Source organism: Mauremys reevesii, linkage group 20 (assembly GCF_016161935.1).
Source record: "Mauremys reevesii isolate NIE-2019 linkage group 20, ASM1616193v1, whole genome shotgun sequence".
Classification (NCBI taxonomy): domain Eukaryota; kingdom Metazoa; phylum Chordata; order Testudines; family Geoemydidae; genus Mauremys; species Mauremys reevesii.
In genome coordinates, this window is record NC_052642.1 from 6,311,116 (window position 1) to 6,330,156 (window position 19,041).

At 57.5% G+C, this 19,041-nt stretch overlaps 1 protein-coding gene across 4 annotated transcripts in view; it reads right to left on the reverse strand.

Annotated features, from left to right (window-relative positions):
- Positions 1 to 1,309: 1,309 nt before the first annotated feature.
- Positions 1,310 to 19,041, reverse strand: part of SSC4D (scavenger receptor cysteine rich family member with 4 domains) — a 45,073-nt gene continuing 27,341 nt past the window's right edge. For all 4 annotated transcript variants that reach the window (XM_039507297.1, XM_039507299.1, XM_039507298.1 and 1 more), the window contains 10 exons: positions 15,451 to 15,486; positions 14,324 to 14,629; positions 12,497 to 12,568; positions 11,740 to 12,054; positions 8,003 to 8,083; positions 7,155 to 7,229; positions 6,375 to 6,686; positions 5,490 to 5,567; positions 3,346 to 3,698; positions 1,310 to 2,868 (listed from right to left, as the gene is read on the reverse strand). In XM_039507297.1, coding sequence (XP_039363231.1) covers positions 3,382 to 3,698; positions 5,490 to 5,567; positions 6,375 to 6,686; positions 7,155 to 7,229; positions 8,003 to 8,083; positions 11,740 to 12,054; positions 12,497 to 12,568; positions 14,324 to 14,629; positions 15,451 to 15,486 — 1,592 coding nt within the window. In that variant the 3' untranslated portion in view covers positions 1,310 to 2,868; positions 3,346 to 3,381. The remainder of the gene's footprint in view (positions 2,869 to 3,345; positions 3,699 to 5,489; positions 5,568 to 6,374; positions 6,687 to 7,154; positions 7,230 to 8,002; positions 8,084 to 11,739; positions 12,055 to 12,496; positions 12,569 to 14,323; positions 14,630 to 15,450; positions 15,487 to 19,041) is intronic.

Genomic DNA, 19,041 nt, shown 5'->3' on the forward strand with positions numbered 1-19,041 from the left:
CCACGCTCCGGGCCTCAGGGAAAGGGAAGCCAGTTGCAGGGGCGGGAAGACCTAGATACTCAGAAGCATTCCCACCTCCCTGCCGTCCCGCACGGATGTACTGCGCTTTGCACGGCAGCAGGAGCGCACTGGGCCCAGAAGCCGGAGGCCAAGGTCAGACAGAAGTAGGGGCCTGGGTCTCCCCACCTTGAGGCTAAAGGGAGTGAGTTGTATCTGACAGGTGCAGAATACGACCCCAGAAAGGCACAAGGCCTGAGACGGGAGGAGACAGGTGCTCTGATGCTACCCTTTGACTTGATTCACTAGAGCACGGTGGGACGCCGTATACAGTGCGACACATGGCACCTGTGCACAGTGGGGTAAGATACTCCCAGGGATTTAGGAACCATAAATGGGGAGAGACCCTCGGGGGGTGGGGTGGGGTCTTTAAAACTGCCTGAGGAGGTTAGGCACCAATGTCCCGTTAAAAACCAGGGGACCAGGTGCCTTCAAAGCTCCTACCAGACCTCTCTTTAGGCTCCTAAATCCCTTTGACAATTCTGGCTCTATGTGCCTGGAGATCTGGGGGCAACTGAACCCCGCCTGGTGCAAGGTAGTGGAGAGCCAGGCCCTGGCGTTTGCTCTGCTGCCCTCTCTCCAGCAGGACACGGGGCTAAAATAGCCCTAGAATGGTAGGACTGGGAGGGATTGCTTTTCATCAGGACATCTCCTAGGGCTTTTTACAAGGAGGTCATTGTCTTTATCCCATTGTACAACTGGAGAAACTGAGGCATGGTGAGGGGAAGTGACTTGCCCAGGGTCACTGGCAGAGCCACAAACAGAACCTGCGGTTCCTGAGTCCCAGTCCACTGCTCTAACCACTAGGCAACACCACAGTCATAGCTGTCCCTATGCCAGTGGGGCTCAAACTTTTTTACTGGCAACCCCTTTCACACAGCAAGCCTCCAAGTGCGACCCCCCTAATAGACTAATATACATCAGCTGAGGATCTAGCACTAAAATATATATATCTCCATCCAAAAGTTGTGGTCTGAGCATGTATTCCAGGCAACTAGAGAACAGAAAACCTCAGCCCATACTTCTGATCTGCGACACCGGTGTAAATCAGAAGCAGCTTCACTGACGTCAATGAAGTTACTTTGAATTTGCACCCTCTGGTGTAGCCTGTAAACAGTGACTGTTCAGAATCCACTGACCGCAGCCAGCTGAGCTGTGACTCACAGAGCAACGAGTCCGCGGGTTCTCAGCACACTTTATTTATTCACACCAAAAAATGTATAAGAAAAGTGGAAAAACCGGAATAGGCACGCTCCGTTATTAACAAAGGAATTATACAGAGAGGCCTGGGATTGCCTCAGTCGTAATTAAGCAAGCCCCTCCCTTTCCCTCCGCCAAAAAATAGCATTTCTCCAGTCTCCTAGCAGGGGAAATGACAAAGGGTTAATGACAAACCTCGAGGATCCCAGCAGGTTTCCAGACTTCTTCGCCAGGATCCGAGAATGCAAACAGAGCTTCCTTGGGAAATACGCAAGAGCGAGTGGGGCTACCACGGGCGTCTTGGCTGCCAGGTGGAACCATCCAAGTGGGTCCAAGAAACGCACCAGTTCAGCGCCACGTTTTTAATGCATCAGTCCCCAGGAGTCAGGTCTGTGCTGGGCACACGGAGCCCCGTTGACTTCCAGGGGGCAAACCCGAATGGATCTGATTGCTGGAGCGGGGCCTAGATTTCTAATGCACAAAGGGGCCTGCAAATGGCCCATCCAGGGGCAGATCCACAAACACCCGTTCGAGGAGCAGATCAGGAGCTTTGCCCGTGGATCAGTTCTGAGGGCCATGGCAGGGTGGTGGGTCATTCTGATGGGAACACCTGGCCACAGGGACATGGACTGAGACCTGCTGCCAAATATCTCCTGTAGATCCAATTGCAACAGGATGCGGGACAAGATTTTCAGAGGCTCCTATGGGACTTACAAGGCCCGGTCCCTTTCCAAAAATGACTTAGGAACTTAGCTCCATTGGCTTTTCATGGGGTTTCGGGCCAGATTTTAAGATGCAGAAGCAGTTAGCGGGATTTTCTAAAGCGCCTGCCCACATAATTACCATTGAGATCTACATCTTTAAGTGCCTAAATACCCTAGGGCCCAGATCCTCAATGGTAGACTCCTAACTCCATTGAAACCAACGGGAGTTAGGCACCTAAATACGTCTGAGGATCTGGTTCTACGTCACTTTGGAAAATGGGACACGGGCACATATGAAAATGTGACCCTTGGTTACTATGACCGTGGGCTGGATGAGAGCTGGCCACAGCTAGTATCTGAACGCCAGCGACCCTGCAGAATAGCCCGTTCCAGCTCCCGAGGCCAGTGACTCTCCATAGAGTCGAGCAATGCTAGATTGGCACCAGCGTTCTCTGCCTTCTCCATGGGCTCTGCTTCTTGGGTCTGTGTGTCTCTGCCGTTTCTCCTAGAGAGACGCTGCGGGGCAGCGATGTTCCTTCTTGCTTTTCTTCCGTTCTGGGGTTTTTCTTGGGACAAAAACTTCCCCTGCCAGAGAGTTTGCAGAGATGCCCATGAGTGGCTGGAGCTCTGCTCTATGCCTCATGGGTAACGGGTCAGGCAGGAGGCTCTGGCACTTGTCCAAGTAGCATTCGCCAGTGCCCCTGGGGTGGGGTGGGGCCTGCTGGGCATGGCAGCGAGAATAGGGCTTCCATGCCCGTTACAGACGTGCTATATACAGCGATGTACAGGTCACGCGGGTGTTCCTCTCCCACCGACATCAGTGCCATAGGTGCACCAGCTGGCTCGCCCGCCCTGTGCCAGGTGCCGCTGGCATCTGGAATTCCCCACGCTTTGGGCCGGCGTCGGTCTGAAAGAGGAACAGCCAACGTCAGCTGACAGCCAGGGCTTTCCATCCGGCTGATCGGCCAAAGGACAACTCAGGGCAGATCCCGGGGCCTCTGAACCAAAGCGCTTACCCCCGGCTCCTCACTCCGGTAAGCTGAGCCAGCTTGAGCGACAGGCCGGGCCACCACGGCCAGGTGGCTCCTTTCGCTTTAGGCCTGCTTTAGAGCTGCTGCCTTTGAACGGCTCCCGGGGGGGCGGGGGGCATTCCCGTTCGACGCCTGCTCTGCTACCGGGAGAGCGGGACTCGTTCTGGTTGGGACGGGTGTCTGAGCTCAGGGGTTGCCCTCACCTCCTGGGACTGGCCACTGTCCTTTAATCAGCAAAGGGGGGCACTCGGCCTGAAGGCCTGGTCTGCCCTCACACAGACACGTTACTGCCCTGGGCTCGGATGGGGCACGGTAGGGGAAACAGAGAGGATCTACCCGCCCCCCGGACTCACCCGGGCGTCTCTGGGCGGCCGTGGGCACAGAGCCGGTCATAGCAGCCCGCAGAGGGCACCGGCGTCTTCCGAGTGGTCGCAGTTGTGCACGTTCCAGCGGATGTGGGAGCAGCGCAGCAGGGAGGGCTCGTCGCCTTTGCACTTGAGGTTGTCGAGGAAGATGTAGCCGGTGCCTGGGCCGTAGCGCGCTTCCCCCCAGGCTGCCCGGGCGCCCCCGCAGCCCAGCTGCCGGCACACCACCGTGACGTCCCGGAGGTCCCAGGCGTCGTCGCACACAGTCCCCCACTGGGACAGGTAGAACATCTCCACGCGGCCCTCGCAGCGGTGGCTGCCGTTCACGAGGCGCAGGAATCCTGCAGGGGGTGGGACAGCGTGGGGTGAGGGGACCCGGGGCAGCCGGAGGCCCTGCCCAACAGAACCCTGGCATCTGAACAGCACCCGTCATCCGGCTGCCCTCTGCCTTCCTCCTGGGGACTCGCAGCAGCTCTCCGATCCCAGCAAGCTGGACGCAAGGCTGCTCCTTAACGGGGTTAATACAAAGGAATTGTTTCCTCGATTCCCCCCGGTAAGACGGGGAGTGAATCCACCCAGCCGAGCCACCGTCAGAGCAATAGCAGCATTGGGCACTCGAAGCAGCTTCCAGCCTAGAACCGGCGAGCGCGTCGCAGTCCCCCACCGCGCCCCCCGGGACGCAGGCACCTGCTGCCCTGGTACAGACAGGTGCTCAGAGGAGGAGCCAATGAGGGAACCAAGACAGGGTCCCGCGAATGCGGGCTCCCCGTCCTGTGGCTCACTTTGCCCTGGGAGCGAGGGGCCAGCATCACCAGTGCCTCGGTATTAGCAGTTCAGTGGAGATGAGGGCGCACAGGGTCCAGAACAGGGGAGCAGGCCTCAGGACCCCGGAGCAGTACGATCTGGTGGATAGAGCATCTGACGAAGCAAGAAAGCCTGCGTTCTGTTCCCGGCTCAGCCTGGCTGTGTGACCCGTGCCACGTCACCCAGCTTAACCTCCTCGGCTAATCTACCTCACTGGGATAGACAGCGGCTACAGCAGGGGTGGGCAAACTACCGGGCCGGAGGCTTGCTCCACACGGCTCCCCAAAGCAGCTGCACGTCCCCCCTCCGGCTCCTACGTGTAGGGGCAGCCAGGGGGCTCCACACGCTGCCGCTGCCCCAAGTGCCACCCCCGCAGTTCCCATTGTCCAGCAAATGGGGCCAATGGGAACTGCAGGGGCAGTGCCTGTGGAGTAGGCAGCGTGCGGCAGAGCCACCTGGCCACGCCTCATGTAGGAGCCGGAGGGTGGGACATGTCGCTACTTCCTGGAGCTGCTTGAGGTAAGCGCCGCCCGGAGCCTGCAACCCTGCCGCCCTCCCATGCCCCAACACCCTGCCCCAGCCCTGATCCCCCTCCCGCTCTCTGAACCCCTCGGCCCCACCCCCCTGCACCCTAGAGCCCACACCCCCATCCGGAGCCCTCACCCCCACAACCCCCACGCCAACCCCCTGCCCCAGCCCTGATCCCCCTCCCGCTCTCTGAACCCCTCAGTCCCACCCTCCTGCACCCTAGAGCCCGCCCCCCCATCCGGAGCCCTCACCCCCACGCCAACCCCCTGCCCCAGCCCAGAGCCCCTCCCACACCCTGAACTCCTCATTCCTGGCCCCATCTCAGAGCCCGTACACCCAGCCAGAGCCCTCACTCCCTCCCACACCCCAATTCTGTGAGCATTCATGGCCCACCATACAATTTCCATACCCAGATGTGGCCCTCGGGCCAAAAAGTTTGCCCACCCCTGTGCTACAGTAAAGGTGCTTTGAGATCCACCGATGACAGACACTGTGGGAGGGAGTCAACCATATGATTCCACAGCACAGGGATAGCAGCCATCACTTCTGATCGACGTTTCAGCCAATGCCACGGGCGGTATCATAGAATCAAACTCATAGGACTGGAAGGGACCCCGAGACGTCTTCTAGTCCAATCCCCTGCACTCAAGGCAGGACCAGGCATTATCTAGACCAGCCCTCAGCTGCCTTTGTCTCTGGCTTCTCTGCCAAACACTGGCCCCAGGGGGTTTCTCTGGGAGGAGACCTGTGACTGCCTGAGGATGGTTTGGGGGGTGCTGCTGGCCCCATGGGGTACCTACCGTCCTTGGGACGAGTTGTGGCTGAGGTGGTGGTCGCAGAAACATCTTCTCTGAAATGGTCCCCGGACTCGTCCACACCTGCTCCAGCAAAGGATGGATGAAAAGAACAATGATCGGACATCTCTGGTTTCCAGCTCGGGGGCTGGAGCGAGGCAGCGGGGAGAGGAGACGCCCTGCAGATTGCTGAGGTGTGGGGCGTTTAGGAAGCAGAGGAAGGGCAAACATCGCCTGACAGCAGGCACTGGGATTCGCGGGGGAGGCAGAAAGCCTTATCGGTCACACGTAATGACAGCATCCCGTTCCGCAGTGGGTGCCACTCTGGAAATGATGACCGGCTTCAAACCCAGGGACTGGGCCAAAACTAGCACCTGAGACCTGAACCCTCTGAAGTTCTGGGAGCTTGGATTCGAATCCTCCCCATCTGAACCTGACCCTAAGGTTGCGGTTCTGGGGGAATCCAGAAGCAGGAGGAGCCTTTCTGGGCTTGTCTGAAATTCCCCCCGGGGTCTCGTGGGATTCCACCGAGCTGGGCTGGAGTCTCACTGAAAGCCCAGCCCACTCCAAGTCCAACCTGAACTAAACCCCGAGCCCCGGACTACATACGATGTGCCCCAAACACCCCGCGTGGCCCATCTCCCGCTCGAGCGGCTGGACTCCAGCTTCCCAGGTCACACGGCGCACCCAGAGAGGCTGCAGGAACTCGGATGGCACTCCCTGGGGCCCGAGGCATGCTGAGGCCGGCTGCTGGTGGCACGCCCGGCCTAGGATCACCTTCCCTCCCCAGGGGTGCTCCCAGATCTGGCTAGCTTTGGAGGGAATTGGAACCAGGTGTGCTGCTTGGGGCGGGGTAGGATGCGCTGTGTGGAGCACCCACACGTATCTCACCTCTGCAGATGACGCCGGCGTCCTCATGGTGCCCACAGTTGTGCTGCCCCCAGCCCAGATGAAAGCAATTCGCCAGGTTAGCCTCCCGGCCGGCACAATCCACGTTGTCCAGAAGGACAGGCCCGGTGCCGTAACCAAAATAGCCCAGGGCGGTGGCCGCAACCGCCACCCCGCAGCCCATCTGCCGGCAGACCACCTGGGCGTTGGTGAAACCCCAGTCGTCGTCACACACCGTGCCCCAGGTGCCACGGTACAGAACCTCCACCCGGCCCTGGCAGCTGTTGTTCCCGTTCACCAGCCTGATGCTGCCACCTGTTGGTCAGACCCGGAGAGCAAAGGTGACGTGGAAGGCCGGAAAGTCGAGAGATTCTGTCTGAGGCAGGTGGTGGGGAGCGATACAGTCATGGGCCCAGTGCAGCCCGGTGCTCTGCAGCGCCAGCCCTCATCTTGGATAGGCGGTAGGGCCCAGAGACCCTACAGGTCCCAGCATGCCGTGCTCCCTTTTAGGCTCAAGCTAGAGCATGGCGTTGCTGGGACTCGTCGTTTCTACCGGCTACTCCGCCATATAAATGGCGCAACGTGCTCCATGTGGCTGAGCAGGGGCTGAGTGAATACGGCAGGGCTGCGACTGAGAACCGGGGGCCCTCGAGGCTTTCGTTCGAGCCTTGGCAGCCCAGTGCAGGCGTGTCGTGTGGCTGCCTGGGCTTTGCGGGGAATCTCTGAACACGCCCTGGGCCGTCCGGAGCCAACGCCCCGCCTGCGGGGAGCGCACACACTTACTGCTCTTGCCTGCGGCCAGAAGCGCCACTGTGATCACTTCAGTCTCCGGCGAGGGCTGATCTCTGGCATCCGTGACTGCAAGGACAAGCAGCGGCATTAGGAGGGTGGGAGTTCAGGGGAAAGCCTGCTCTCAGGCTGTTTTCCGTTGATGGGGCACCCTCGCCCGCGATGGCAGCACGCACCATGCAACCTCATGCCCAAAGGATACAGGATCTGATGGGGCTCCTGGGCCCAAGGAACCCAGGGTGGAATTCACCACTGACTGATGAGAAGCAGGCCCCTTTAGACCCTATGGGGGGCAGTTCTTTGTGCAAGGCATCACCCTATGCATTGAAGCAGGACCTTGGTGAATTTCCCTGGCATCACAGCCACCCCAGGATGCCATAAGTGGCTGTAGCAACAAAATCAGAGCCCAGCACCCCTGGGGAGAGCTGTGCAGCGAGCATCCCACTAGCAGGCTTCCAGGGACCTGGAGACGTTTGCAGCCCCTGTGATCCTGCTGCTGGGCCCCAGGAAGGAACCCACCCAGTGCTGTGGATGGAGTGAAGCCCGGCATGACCTGAACAGCACTCTGGACTGTGCTGAATTCTCGTCAGCCGTGTCTCTAGGCCACCCAGCGTCTCTAGAGGAGATGGCGAGAAGAAAACCCAGGACAGGGGATCTGAGCCCTGCTTCCCCAGTACAGGGGGCTGGGCCAGGAAGGACAGTGAGCCGGTTCGGATCACAGCTGTGTCCTCCACAGGACAATGTTATGGGGTAGCTGCTAGAATCAATGCACTTGCCTTGCAGCTGTAGGTGTCTGCACGCATCTTCCCTCCGGATGGAGGAACAGGCCACGTTGGCCTTACCTGTGGCAGTGTCGGTGAATGACTCTCCGTAGTCCCGGCCAGCCGAGGTGGTGAATGGTGCCACCGTTGAGACCCGCAGCCCTGCGGAGACACACGGAGAGGCAGAGGCCACATGACCAGCAGCCCGTAACTTTGTTTGCACGGAGTCATTTTGAGAGGATGGGCGGCCAGAAGGGAGCCCGTCCAGAGAACAGATAGACAGGTGTCAATCATTCTTCACTCCTCCAGCTGCACGTAGCAGCTCCTACTTCAGCCCCTGGCCGGTGCCTTGGGAACGTGTTCAGAGCTTAGTGTCCTGCTAAATGCACTTAGGTGGTAACCCACAGGTTGGGATCAGTGTGTGTTAGACGACGGATTGAAAGGATTTGATTTTTATCGGTAAATGTCAGTAAATATCCGTTTCCCTGTACGTGCCCAAACCGCTGAAAAAATATTTCTGTCAATAGCAATTGAAGCGTACAGGTTGGACCTCTCTAATCCGGCACTCCATGGGCCAGCAACATCCGTGGGCCGGCATAGGCGCCGACTCCACGGGTGCTCCAGGGCTAGAGCACACGGGGGAAAATTAGTGGGTACGGAACATCCACCAGCACCAAGCTCCCCCCTCTGCCCCCTTCCCCAGAGCCTCTCACACGCCGCGCGGCCCTGCGCTTGCCAACTCCTCCTCCTCCCTCCCAGCGCTTCCAGAGTGCTGCGAACAGCTGATTCGCAGCATTCGAGCTCCAGGAGGGAGGGGGAGGACCTGGGGCCGGCTGTTGGGATCTTGGGCAAGGAGTTGGCAGCTGGGATCTGGGGCCGGCATCAGAGCCCCCCGGGAGGGGGCCACATTGGGTGCAAAGCCTGGGGGTGCTGCAGCACCCCCACACCCCTATTTCCCGTGCCTATGGAGACCCGCTGGCACTCTGCATTGACTTCCTGTGGTTCGGCAAATCCTCTGGTTCGGCACCGGTCAGGTCCCGAGGGTGCCAGACTAGAGAAGTTCAACTTATACAAAAAATGCCAGCTGAGGACTTACTAGAGTTTGATTTCAGGCTATTTACTTTGTATATTTTGACCTGTGATATTGACAATTTGTGTGCCAACGGTTACAAAGCTTTTAACCTTTGGAATCTCAACCTCTTCTGTCATTAAACAATTATCCAGACCCTTCCTATTGACTGACCCCTGTAATGTCCCACAACTGTGAACATTCAAATTGGTCAAAATTTAAAAAAATGCTTAAAAGCCGCCATTTTGGGCAAGTGTCAATAAATAAAAATTTTAAAATAAACATCCATATTATGAGTCAATAGTGTCAAAAAAAAAACCCCCAAAAAAACAAAAAAAACCCCAATGTTGAATTCAGCCAGGCCCCGTTATCCAGATCCCCGGAGAGCTGGGCCCGCGGCTGGAAAGGAAGCAGGTGAATCTGTCCTGCTGCCACCCCGGCGGAGCGTGGCCGGCATGTTGGGGTCCACCTTCCTCACCCCTTTCCCAGGGGAAGCCAGAGGCATTGACCACAGCGAAGCGAGAAGTGGGCTGGCTACCAAACCATGCTGCTTGGAGGCTCAGGGTAGCCACATGCTGCCCAGCACAGGGCCACCTGCCACATGCCCAAGAACTCCTTCTAGCTGGCACGAAATGGCACAAATTGCAACCGACTCCCCTGTTAGTACTGAGGTGCAGATGACGTGAGGAGCCATCCCAGCACTCGGGGCTCCATGTAGCATCGGGCTGCCAACTTTCTAATCACACAAAACCGAATCCCCTTGCCCTGCCCCCTGCCCCGCCCCTTCCCTGAGGCTACGCCCCCACTCACTCCATCCCCCCCCATCACTCACTCTGCCCCGCCCTCACTCACTCGCTCATTTCCACCAGGCTGGGGCAGGGGGTTGGGGTGCAGGATCCGGGATGGGGCCAAGGGGTTGGGAGTGTGGGAGGGGGCTCCAGGCTGAGGCAGGGAGTGGGGATGTGAGAGGGAGTGAGGTCTCTGGGCTGGAGGTGCAGGCTCTAGAGTGGCCTCAGAAGTGAGGGGTTCAGGGTGCGGGAGGGGGTCCAGGCTGGGGCAGGGGGTTGAGGTGGGGGGGGTGAGGGCTCCAGCTGGGGTGCGGGCTCTGGGGTAGGGATGAGGGGTTTGGGGTGTAGGAAGGAGCTCTGGGCTGGGGCCAAAGGCATCGGTGTGTGGGAGGGAGCTCAGAGCTGGGGCAGGGGTTTGGGGTGCAGGCTCCGGGCAGCACTTAGCTCAGGTGGCCAGGTGGCTCCATGCGCTGCCCCAGACCGCAGGTGCCGCCCCCGCAGCTCCCATTGGCTACGGTTCCTGGCCAATGGAAGCTGTGGAGCCGGCACTCGGGGTGGGGTTAGCACGCAGAGTCCCCATGGCTGCCCCTCTGCTTAGGAGCCAGAGGGACACGTTGGCAGCTTCCTGGGAGCTGCGCGGAGCCTGCCCACCCACCTGGTGCTGCGGCCAACCGGTCTTTTAGCGGCCTGGTCAGCAGTGCTGACCGGAGCCACCAGGGTCCCTTTTTGACTGGATATTCCGGTCGAAAACTGGACACCTGGCAACTAATATTGTAGCACCTGACCGGGCTTGGCAGTGACGGCGGCTAGGCCCAGGTACAGTGCACCGCTCACACCACAGCGCTCCCGCCCATTCCGCCTAGATGTCTCTCTCCACCCAGCGGGCCGGGACCAAGGCCCCCTCTCTCGGCTGGCTGCCGATCTCCCCTAGAGGTTCAGTTCTCCCAGCTCCGTGGACCCGGCGCCCCCATTCAGAACAGCTCCCACCCCCATACACGCCTGCCCACCGAGGCTCTCTGGGCCAGCGTTTCCATCTCCCCGGCTTGCAGGACAATGGCTAGTTAGGCAAGAAAGGAACAGCCTGAGAAAATTGCTCATTTTGCGCCCATCAGCCTCTTTGTTAGTTAATCGCTGGGAAGCAAAAGTGACGGCACTTAGTGTGCCAGTCATTAGCTGCGATAATGAGGGAATTCAAGGGGATTATTAACATTATAAATGGTAATCAACAGAGATACAGAATTGAAAGAGGGGAAGAGAAAGGGAGGCCGGGGATGGCTGAGTGCCCAGCCGCTGACAGCCAATCACTCCACTTCCTGACCAAGGCAGCTTGTTTTCCACCAGCGCCGGGAAGTCGCAGGCAGCCAGAGTCATTTCCCTTGCCAATTGCTGCTCAGACTAGTCCCAGCCTCTCTCCATTGTGTTTTATCCATCTCCTGGGTTCCAGCCTAGCAGGTAATGAGGAAGGACGGTCCAGTGGCTAGTTCCCTAGGCCTTGTGAGCCCTACTTTCAAGTCCCTGCCCCACCACAGTCTCCCTGTGTGACTTAGCGTCACGATCGTAGGAAGCAGAGTAGGGTTGTTTTGCACAGCTCTGAGCAGTAGCTGTGACCAGGGATGGAACCCATGGCTCGGTGCGTGCTACTCACTCCTCTCCAGAGCCAATTACAGAGGGTCTGATTCCACTGCAGCCCTGCCCCTTCCCCCCATGGGCCTGGATCTGCCCGTAGGGACTCAGGCGTTCTGCTCTGGAGGGCTGGTCTCGGTCAAGGCTTATCCAGGGCTGGCACTGTCATGGCTCAGACGCTTGTGCTGAGCTGCCTCTGGATGGGGGAGGGTGGTAATCCTCCAATCAGCACGGCCCCCTCCGCGCCCAATCCACACGGGCCACGGCTTGCGCCTCGGTCCGATCCCCGGCGGGTCAGCCAAGATGGTGGCCGTTCCCATGAGGCTTTGCGCCCTTACCTGTGCAGATGACCCCCGCGTCCTCGTGGTGCCCGCAGTTGTGGATCCCCCAGCCCAGGCTGTAGCAGGCCGAGAGGCGGGGCTCGCTGCCCTCGCAGTTCACGTTGTCCAGCAGGATGCGCCCCGTGCCGTAGCCGAAGTAGGCGTTGCTCTTGTGTGCCACGGCGCGGCCGCAGCCCGCCTGCCTGCACACCACGCTGGCGTCGCTCATGCCCCAGTCGTCGTCACACACTGTGCCCCAGGTCCCTTGGTAGAATATCTCCACCCTGCCCCGGCAGGGGTCGGCGCCGCTCACCAGCCGAATGCTGCCATCGCCTGCACAAGGGCAGCCGGGGTTAGCGTTAGGGCTCTCCCCGGGGCGGGCAGAGCACAGAGCGGGATCCCACGGGAGCGACAGGAGCAGGCCGTGCCCAAGGAGGCTTAGAGGGGATGGGGAGCAGCAAGTGAGACGCGAGTTTGCACGTGGCAGCAAAAAGTAGCCCATGGAGTTGGGACGTCCCGCCTGCAAAGTGGGAGACCCGCTCTGGACGGCCCCTGGTCTACGCAGCAGCCCCACCTCAATAACTCACTGGGGTCATCCTTAGCCTTGGTCTCACCTGCCTCTTCTGCTCTCAGTGGGGGAGCTGGCCCATGCCTGGGGGTAAGGTATGGGGAGAGTGGGCGCCCTGGCCTGGCCTCCGGCGGAAAGACGCCAGACAATGAGTAGGAGGCAGGGAGGGAATCTGAGGAGCGAGAAGCCGATCTCCGACAAGCTTACTCTTCCCGTTCTGCAGGAAGGCTGTGGCGGTTCTGCTCGTCGGTCCTTTGCTTGCCCGGGTCGGGGAGAGCTCTGCAAAGAGAACCAGAGCCAGGCTGGGCGTCAGGGTGGCTTTACTTGTTTTCCTTTCCCGCACACCCCGTAATAAATACACCCGCTGGATACGCTGCCCCAGCCTCCAGAGCCCAGGGGAGAGCAGCGATGTTCACACACGTGGCTGTGCCAGCTAGAAAAACGGCAAATATCAGGAGACTCGCAATCAACCTGCGAGAGCCGGCAACGCTGAGCAAAGAATCCGAGTTCGAATCCTGCCTCTGACCCGGACCACTCTTGGGGGAGTTACCTCACCTCTCTGCGAGGGAAACTGAGGACAATGACACTCAATCCTGCTGCTGGGATTGGTCCCTGTTTGCAAAGTGATGCAGACGGGCTAAGTGCTATTCAGACCTGTGTGTAGTGCTAGAGGGAAGGGTCATTTTTCCCTTGCAGACCAGGCTAGCTGGAGGGCTGGTCACTCGTTATTAGCGGAGCAGCACTCACGTCTGTGTCTTTGAGCTCAGTCTGGGCAGGAGGGAGGAGCCCCAGACAGGGCAGCGTCACCCCCATGGCTGCGTTCACCGCTGAGCAGGGTACATTTTGTTCTGGGTCAAAAGCCGGCCCTGCCTCCTGGGACCCCCCTCCCCACACACTGGGAATTCTTTCACACGGCGCCTGGCCTCTGCCTCCCTCTCATCAGCATCCCTGCTATGAACAGCGATGGACAAACCCCCAATGGCCTGAGCGGAGCACTTCAGCCTGGACATTCAGCAGCAGGATCAACCCACCCAGCCTCCAGAGATCTCCTCCCCAATAGCCGGCCTGAGCTCGCCTCCCGACCAGCTCCCCCCACCCCCCTTCACAGCTGCAGCCTGAGACGCACCACCCCTTCCCCTCCAGGTCAGCCCCCTTCCTCCAGTCAAGGCTGGACGCCTTCCTCAATCAATCAGTCCCTGCCCCTTAGGGGATCACAAATCCCCTGCCTCGCTGCTAGGCCTGGGCTGGCATCTGTCTGCAGATCTGGCCCAGCTCCGGGCATCTGCCCCCATCACCCTGACTAGGTCTGAGAGGGGAGCCCCTGGTCTGTGAGTGATTGGGAATAAAAAAACCAGGCCCAGCAGAGAAAAACTAAACCTTACTGGGTCTGTGACCCTTCCAATCAGAGCTAGCTTGGGTACGTCTACACGCGCTGTCCCGACTGCAGTGTAGACAGCACTAGCTAGCTCGCGCCACTAACACTAGCAGTGAAGCTGCTCCGGCACCGATGGACAAAGCTGCCGGAGACCCGGGGTGCGTACTCGAAGGGGTAGCGGACGCTGCTGCGGCTTCGCTGCTCTCGCTCTTCGAGCTAGCTAGATCCAGGTACGTCTACACGCTCTGCAGTTGCCTCTGATTGCAGGACAGACCTACCCTAAGGGAGGTCACAGAGCGGGGAATGTGGTGCCATGGGCCAGGACGCAGTGAGAGCAAAGGGCAGGGCAGAAAAGGAAAGATGTGGAGGGGGGGGGCTCAGTTTAATCAACCCAAGCCAGGCCCTGGGGCTGCTCAGTTCTGGCCCCTAGCATAGATGGCTGGTAGCAGCTGGCCCATCCTCTGATTCCCAGCAGCCCAGCCCCGCGGCACCATCTCCTCCGAGAGCCCAGTGCTGGGCACGGGGGCCCTGGTGACCGGAAGTCCTATGAGTCAGTCACAAGAGGGACACGAGGGATGCTGGGTCTGAAGAGGCATCAGTCATGTAACCCCCTCACTGCCCCTGCCCCCCCGCCGTAGGATGGAACCAAACCTTTTTACCGTTACACGTGACGGCCACATCCTCATAGTGGTAACAGTTGTGGATGCCCCAGCCACGGCTCCCGCACTCACTCAGGGCCACCTCCCTCCCTCGGCAGTCCACGTTGTCCAGGAAGATGGGCCCCCGCCCGTGGCCGAAGGTCAGGGTGGCTGGCATGGCGAGGGCATGGCCACAGCCCAGCTGGCGGCACACCACATTGGCGTCCACTAGGTCCCAGTCGTCGTCACACACCGTCCCCCAGGAGCCATTGTAGAGGATCTCCACGCGCCCCTGGCACCGGTTGCGCCCATTGACTAACCGCACCTCTGCAAGGAGGAAGGTCACAGTGAGACAAGTAACCAGGCAACAGGCTAGCCCTAATTAGGTAACGAACGCACCATGACTCCCACCAGGGGTCATCAGCAGATGTTTGAGCCTATGACCTTCTGCACCAAATCCCAGACTGCTACCACTTAAGCAAAGGGAGTAGCTCCGTTAGTTGATACCAGTAGTAGGCTACTGTCTTGCTGGCATTTGCTTTGATTCTGGTGAGTGGGTTTCTATTTGTTTGAGGGAAGCAAAGGGTCAGGACTACATCTCTGCACCGGACACATTCACTCGGCCATCTTGGAAGCTCTTGTTGGGTTAGAGAATCGTCCGATGAGAGAAGAGAAATGGTATCATGTGACTTGGGTGACCTGTCACCTGGTGCAGGTGGCAAATTGCTAATACTCACAGCAAACCAATCCATGGATAATTCCTGGGCTGAAATCAGCCACACATAAATGATCTGTCAAATAATTAGAAACAGAACATGCGTCTGTATAAATGACACACTGTTTGCCTTGCCAAATCAGTCGGTCATTCACTAAAACCGCGGATGCCCAGCTCTATGGCACGGAACAAGCCCAGGAAGCTGCAAAATTCCCCCATGGCTTCCAGTCATATTTCCTGTCAGGAAACAGGGGGTTTTTTTGCCTCCACAAAAAATTTCATCAAAATTTTCATTTTAAACCCATTTGGTTTTTTCAAAGCAAAACTCAAAATCTCATCTCCATTTCCCCCCTCCCCAATATATTCATTTTTGACAAAACCCCATTTTTCGGGTACAAAACTTTGTCCAGAAGCAGTTCGGAGAAGATCTCACCTGGGAACGACAACGGAGCAGAAGCGGAGGCGTTGCCTGAAATGGAGAAGGAAAAGGATCAAGCCTCGTTGGTGTGCCAGGAGACCACAGCCAGGAAAGGGTTACTGGATAAGGGATATCAGAACTGACTCGGGCAGTCTTACCAAGCAGCATGAGTGCTAAGGAGGATGACTTAGTAAATTAAGCATCAGGTATAACACACACCAGGGCCGCCCAGACACATATCCCAGTCCCAGCAGGGCCTTTCACGCCTCTCCGGTCAGTATACAGTGTTCCCTTCCATGCACAGTAACAGGAGCAAACAAGTCGCTGAGGACAGAATTTGCTCCTCAGGGTCTTTGCTACCACTGCTGAGGTCTGTGGTTTGTCACAGATTAAAGGGGAAACATTTCTGGAGTCCGTGTTATCTCACTGGCCACAGTTCACTCATCACACTCCAGTCCACATGGCTTCTCAGCGGCTTCTACCTAAGGGGAGTTTTGTTTTGTTGTCCCATGCAGCTCTCTTTGCACTAGCCCGTTTGAGTGCATTAGCAGAACCGTCTTTGCGGTGGCGGCACCTGGACCCTGGAGCTCGGTGGAATGAGGAAGCAGTTGGGAAACCAGGAAAGCAACTAGCAGTTGGTGAAATTGTTAGGGCAACCGTGTTAGCCCAGCCACTGGAGCTTGCTTGATTAGTCAGAGCAGGATGAAACTCGCCCCTGTGCAAAGACCCAGCACAAAACTTGTGCATCACTCAAGTCCTAAAAATACAGAGTCAAAGGACTGATGCAAAGGCATTGAGCCGCGTGTAGGGGTGAATTTCTCCCCCCAGCGAGGCCGGTCACAGACTGCTGCAATACAGAACTCCGTGATCTGTGCTTTGGCTGCTCCTGCCTGAGACAATTCAAAGGAGTTAGTCTCCAAACGTCCGAGCACTTCAAGTTCCGCTTACCTGTCTCTTCCCTTTTCCACACAGATCTGAGGTCTGGGTGGGGGTGGGAAGGGGAGAGCAGGAGAGAGACAGCAGTTGGTTTAAAAAGGAAAACTCCCACAAAAAGACAGATCATTGTTATCGTCACTATTTTAGTGATGGGGAAACTGAGGCATGGAGCAAGGGCTGTGAGTTGCCCACTGTCATGCTGCGAGTCAGCGTCACAGAGATAGAACGAGTGCTGGGTGTCAGTTCCCTAATGTCGGTGTAGGGAGATCCTTAGACGAGAGGCAATAGAGAAGCGCCAAGGAGTATCATTAGCAGGTTAAATGAAACAAAGCTGTTCTTCTGGCTCCCACTTGAGAGTTACCAGCTTTCAGACAGCAAGACCCTTTTATATCTGGGTATAATGTTGTCGCTCTTTCCCCCCCCCACCACGGTTGCACTATTAACAGCCTGTTTTATAAAAATGAAGGGAGACAACAGTGTGGCCTAATGGACCAGGGCCTGAGACACAGGAGACCTGGGTTCTATTCCTGCCTTTGGCCTGCTGGGTGACCTTGGCCAAATCACCGTGCCTCAGTTTCCCATTTCTACAATGGAGATAATGACCCTGAACTCCTTGGTAAAGAGCTTTAAGATCTACTGATGTAAAGAGCTAAGTATTATTATTTACTCGGTACTATTTTTAAAACACACAATGAAACCAACAAGCTCTCCATCTATCTATATGCACAGATCACTTAGCCCTCTGCTGAGAGGCAGCTACCTGTGGGGTGGAAGGTGGCAGCCTCTAAACCACAACAGAACAGGAGAGACGTTATCCCCTGGAAACCACTGAGGAGTTGGGAGGAATCCCTGGAATTTGGCACTTGGGTTAACGCGCCGTCTCGGGTGGAAAGTGCCAGCGGCTCCTTGGTGAGCACATTGGGTCAGCACCAGCGTCTCATCTCATCTGAAAGACAGACCCTCTATCACCACCAGCGGGGCATTAGTCAAGCCCTGATGCGGAGGGGGACATGAAGTCAACAAGGAAGGATTTTGGTGGGGCAATAGCAGGGGCACTTCCTCCCGATTCACCAGCATCACTTCCCCACAGCGTCTTGGCTTCCTTGGGCTATCTCCTCTCCTGGTATGTCTCAAACCTGAGTATACCTAGCTTAGAGCAGCTGCCACTAGGTCACACTCCTGGTATGCCACAATCCATCCCTCTGCCTGGCCACAGTCAGGTCACGAATATTGCAGCACGATGGTGCTAGAAATTCCCATCTGAATGGGTGAGGAGTCGGAGCTAACCCAGCCGTGCAGCTGCAGTGACAGCAGGTGCCGTTCTAGACACAGCTCTAGAGAAAGGGGGAAGGAACAATAGAGCCGATGCCCCAGGGGCGCTGAGGTTCTGGGTCACGGCTGGGCCAGTGCGGGCTTTACCACACACAGGCATCCTGCCTGACAGGCAGGAAACGCTGTCGCTTGGATGTGAAGCGGCCGGAGCTGTGAATGCAGCAGGCCGCTCCGTCTGCCCCCTGGCCCTGGGGAATGTGAACTTCCCTCCACCCCGAGGGGGCCTGATTCCCCATGGCATCGATGACAACACAAGGTGCAGGACAAAGGGAATTGGGCCCATAATCAATACCAGGCAATAGCATAATGCAGCAACCCCAGGGGACGCTGGTCCCCTGAAGAAGGAAGGCTCAAGGGCAGGAATAATGGACTGGCCACAGGTCACCAACACATGGCTAGATTCTGCCGTATCCAGGCGTTTACACCAGCAAAGTGGTGTAAAATGCTCCCACTGATCTAGCTGCACGTTACACTCATGTTGCACTGGTGTCAATGACTGCACCAGGACTCGGGCTACAGGTTCTGCTGCCAAGGAACCAAACAGAATATCTGGCAGAGAGCCCAGGGACCTGTGGGGGCGCTGGTCACACTGGAGATCTGCTCCCCTGTCTGTCGAAGCTCCTCAGCAGAGACAGTCTGGCTGAGTCCTGGGAGAGGAGAAGATGCACGTTAAAAAAAAAAAAATTACACTAGGTGTAGCTGGAGACAGAGGGGAGAAGCGAGTGGGGAAATCACAGGCAAGAATCCCATTCCAGTAACTGATCCTCTCTGGGAAACTGGAACCAAAGAGCTGCCTGAGAAATACCCCTTCTCAGCCTGTTTATATCCCCATATGCAGTGTAGTTGGATCCCTGCAGACCAGAGAGGAGCAGGTGCTGCAGAAGGGAGGGGCAGCTCATTGGTTTTCCTAATTAAACAAAAGTCTTTTCATAGAACCTTGCAACACCAGCAGGCAAACAAAGCATGGGAAGTGCTTTTGCTTGGAACGCCTGTCCCTCCTTCCAGCTCGACAGGCACGGCTAGATCCTCAGCTGGTGCCAGTCGGGGCTGTTCTCTCGAAGGCGAGGCAGCAGTGACAATTGACACGAGCTCACCGCGTGCCACCCCGTGTTTGGCTTGTGCCGCGTCACCAGTCCTTGCAATTCTATTCTGAGTCGTGCAGTACCTGGCGCTTCCCTTAAAGCCTCAACTCCTGGAGTCTTGTGAGTAAGTGAGAGTCTCAACTTGCATTTTTTTTAAAAGTAAGTTGCAGAGAAAAGCTTGAAAACATGTGACGCACCAATGGCTCCAAAGTCAGAGGGAAAGTAAAAAGAAACCATTGTTTTAAAGCCAACCACA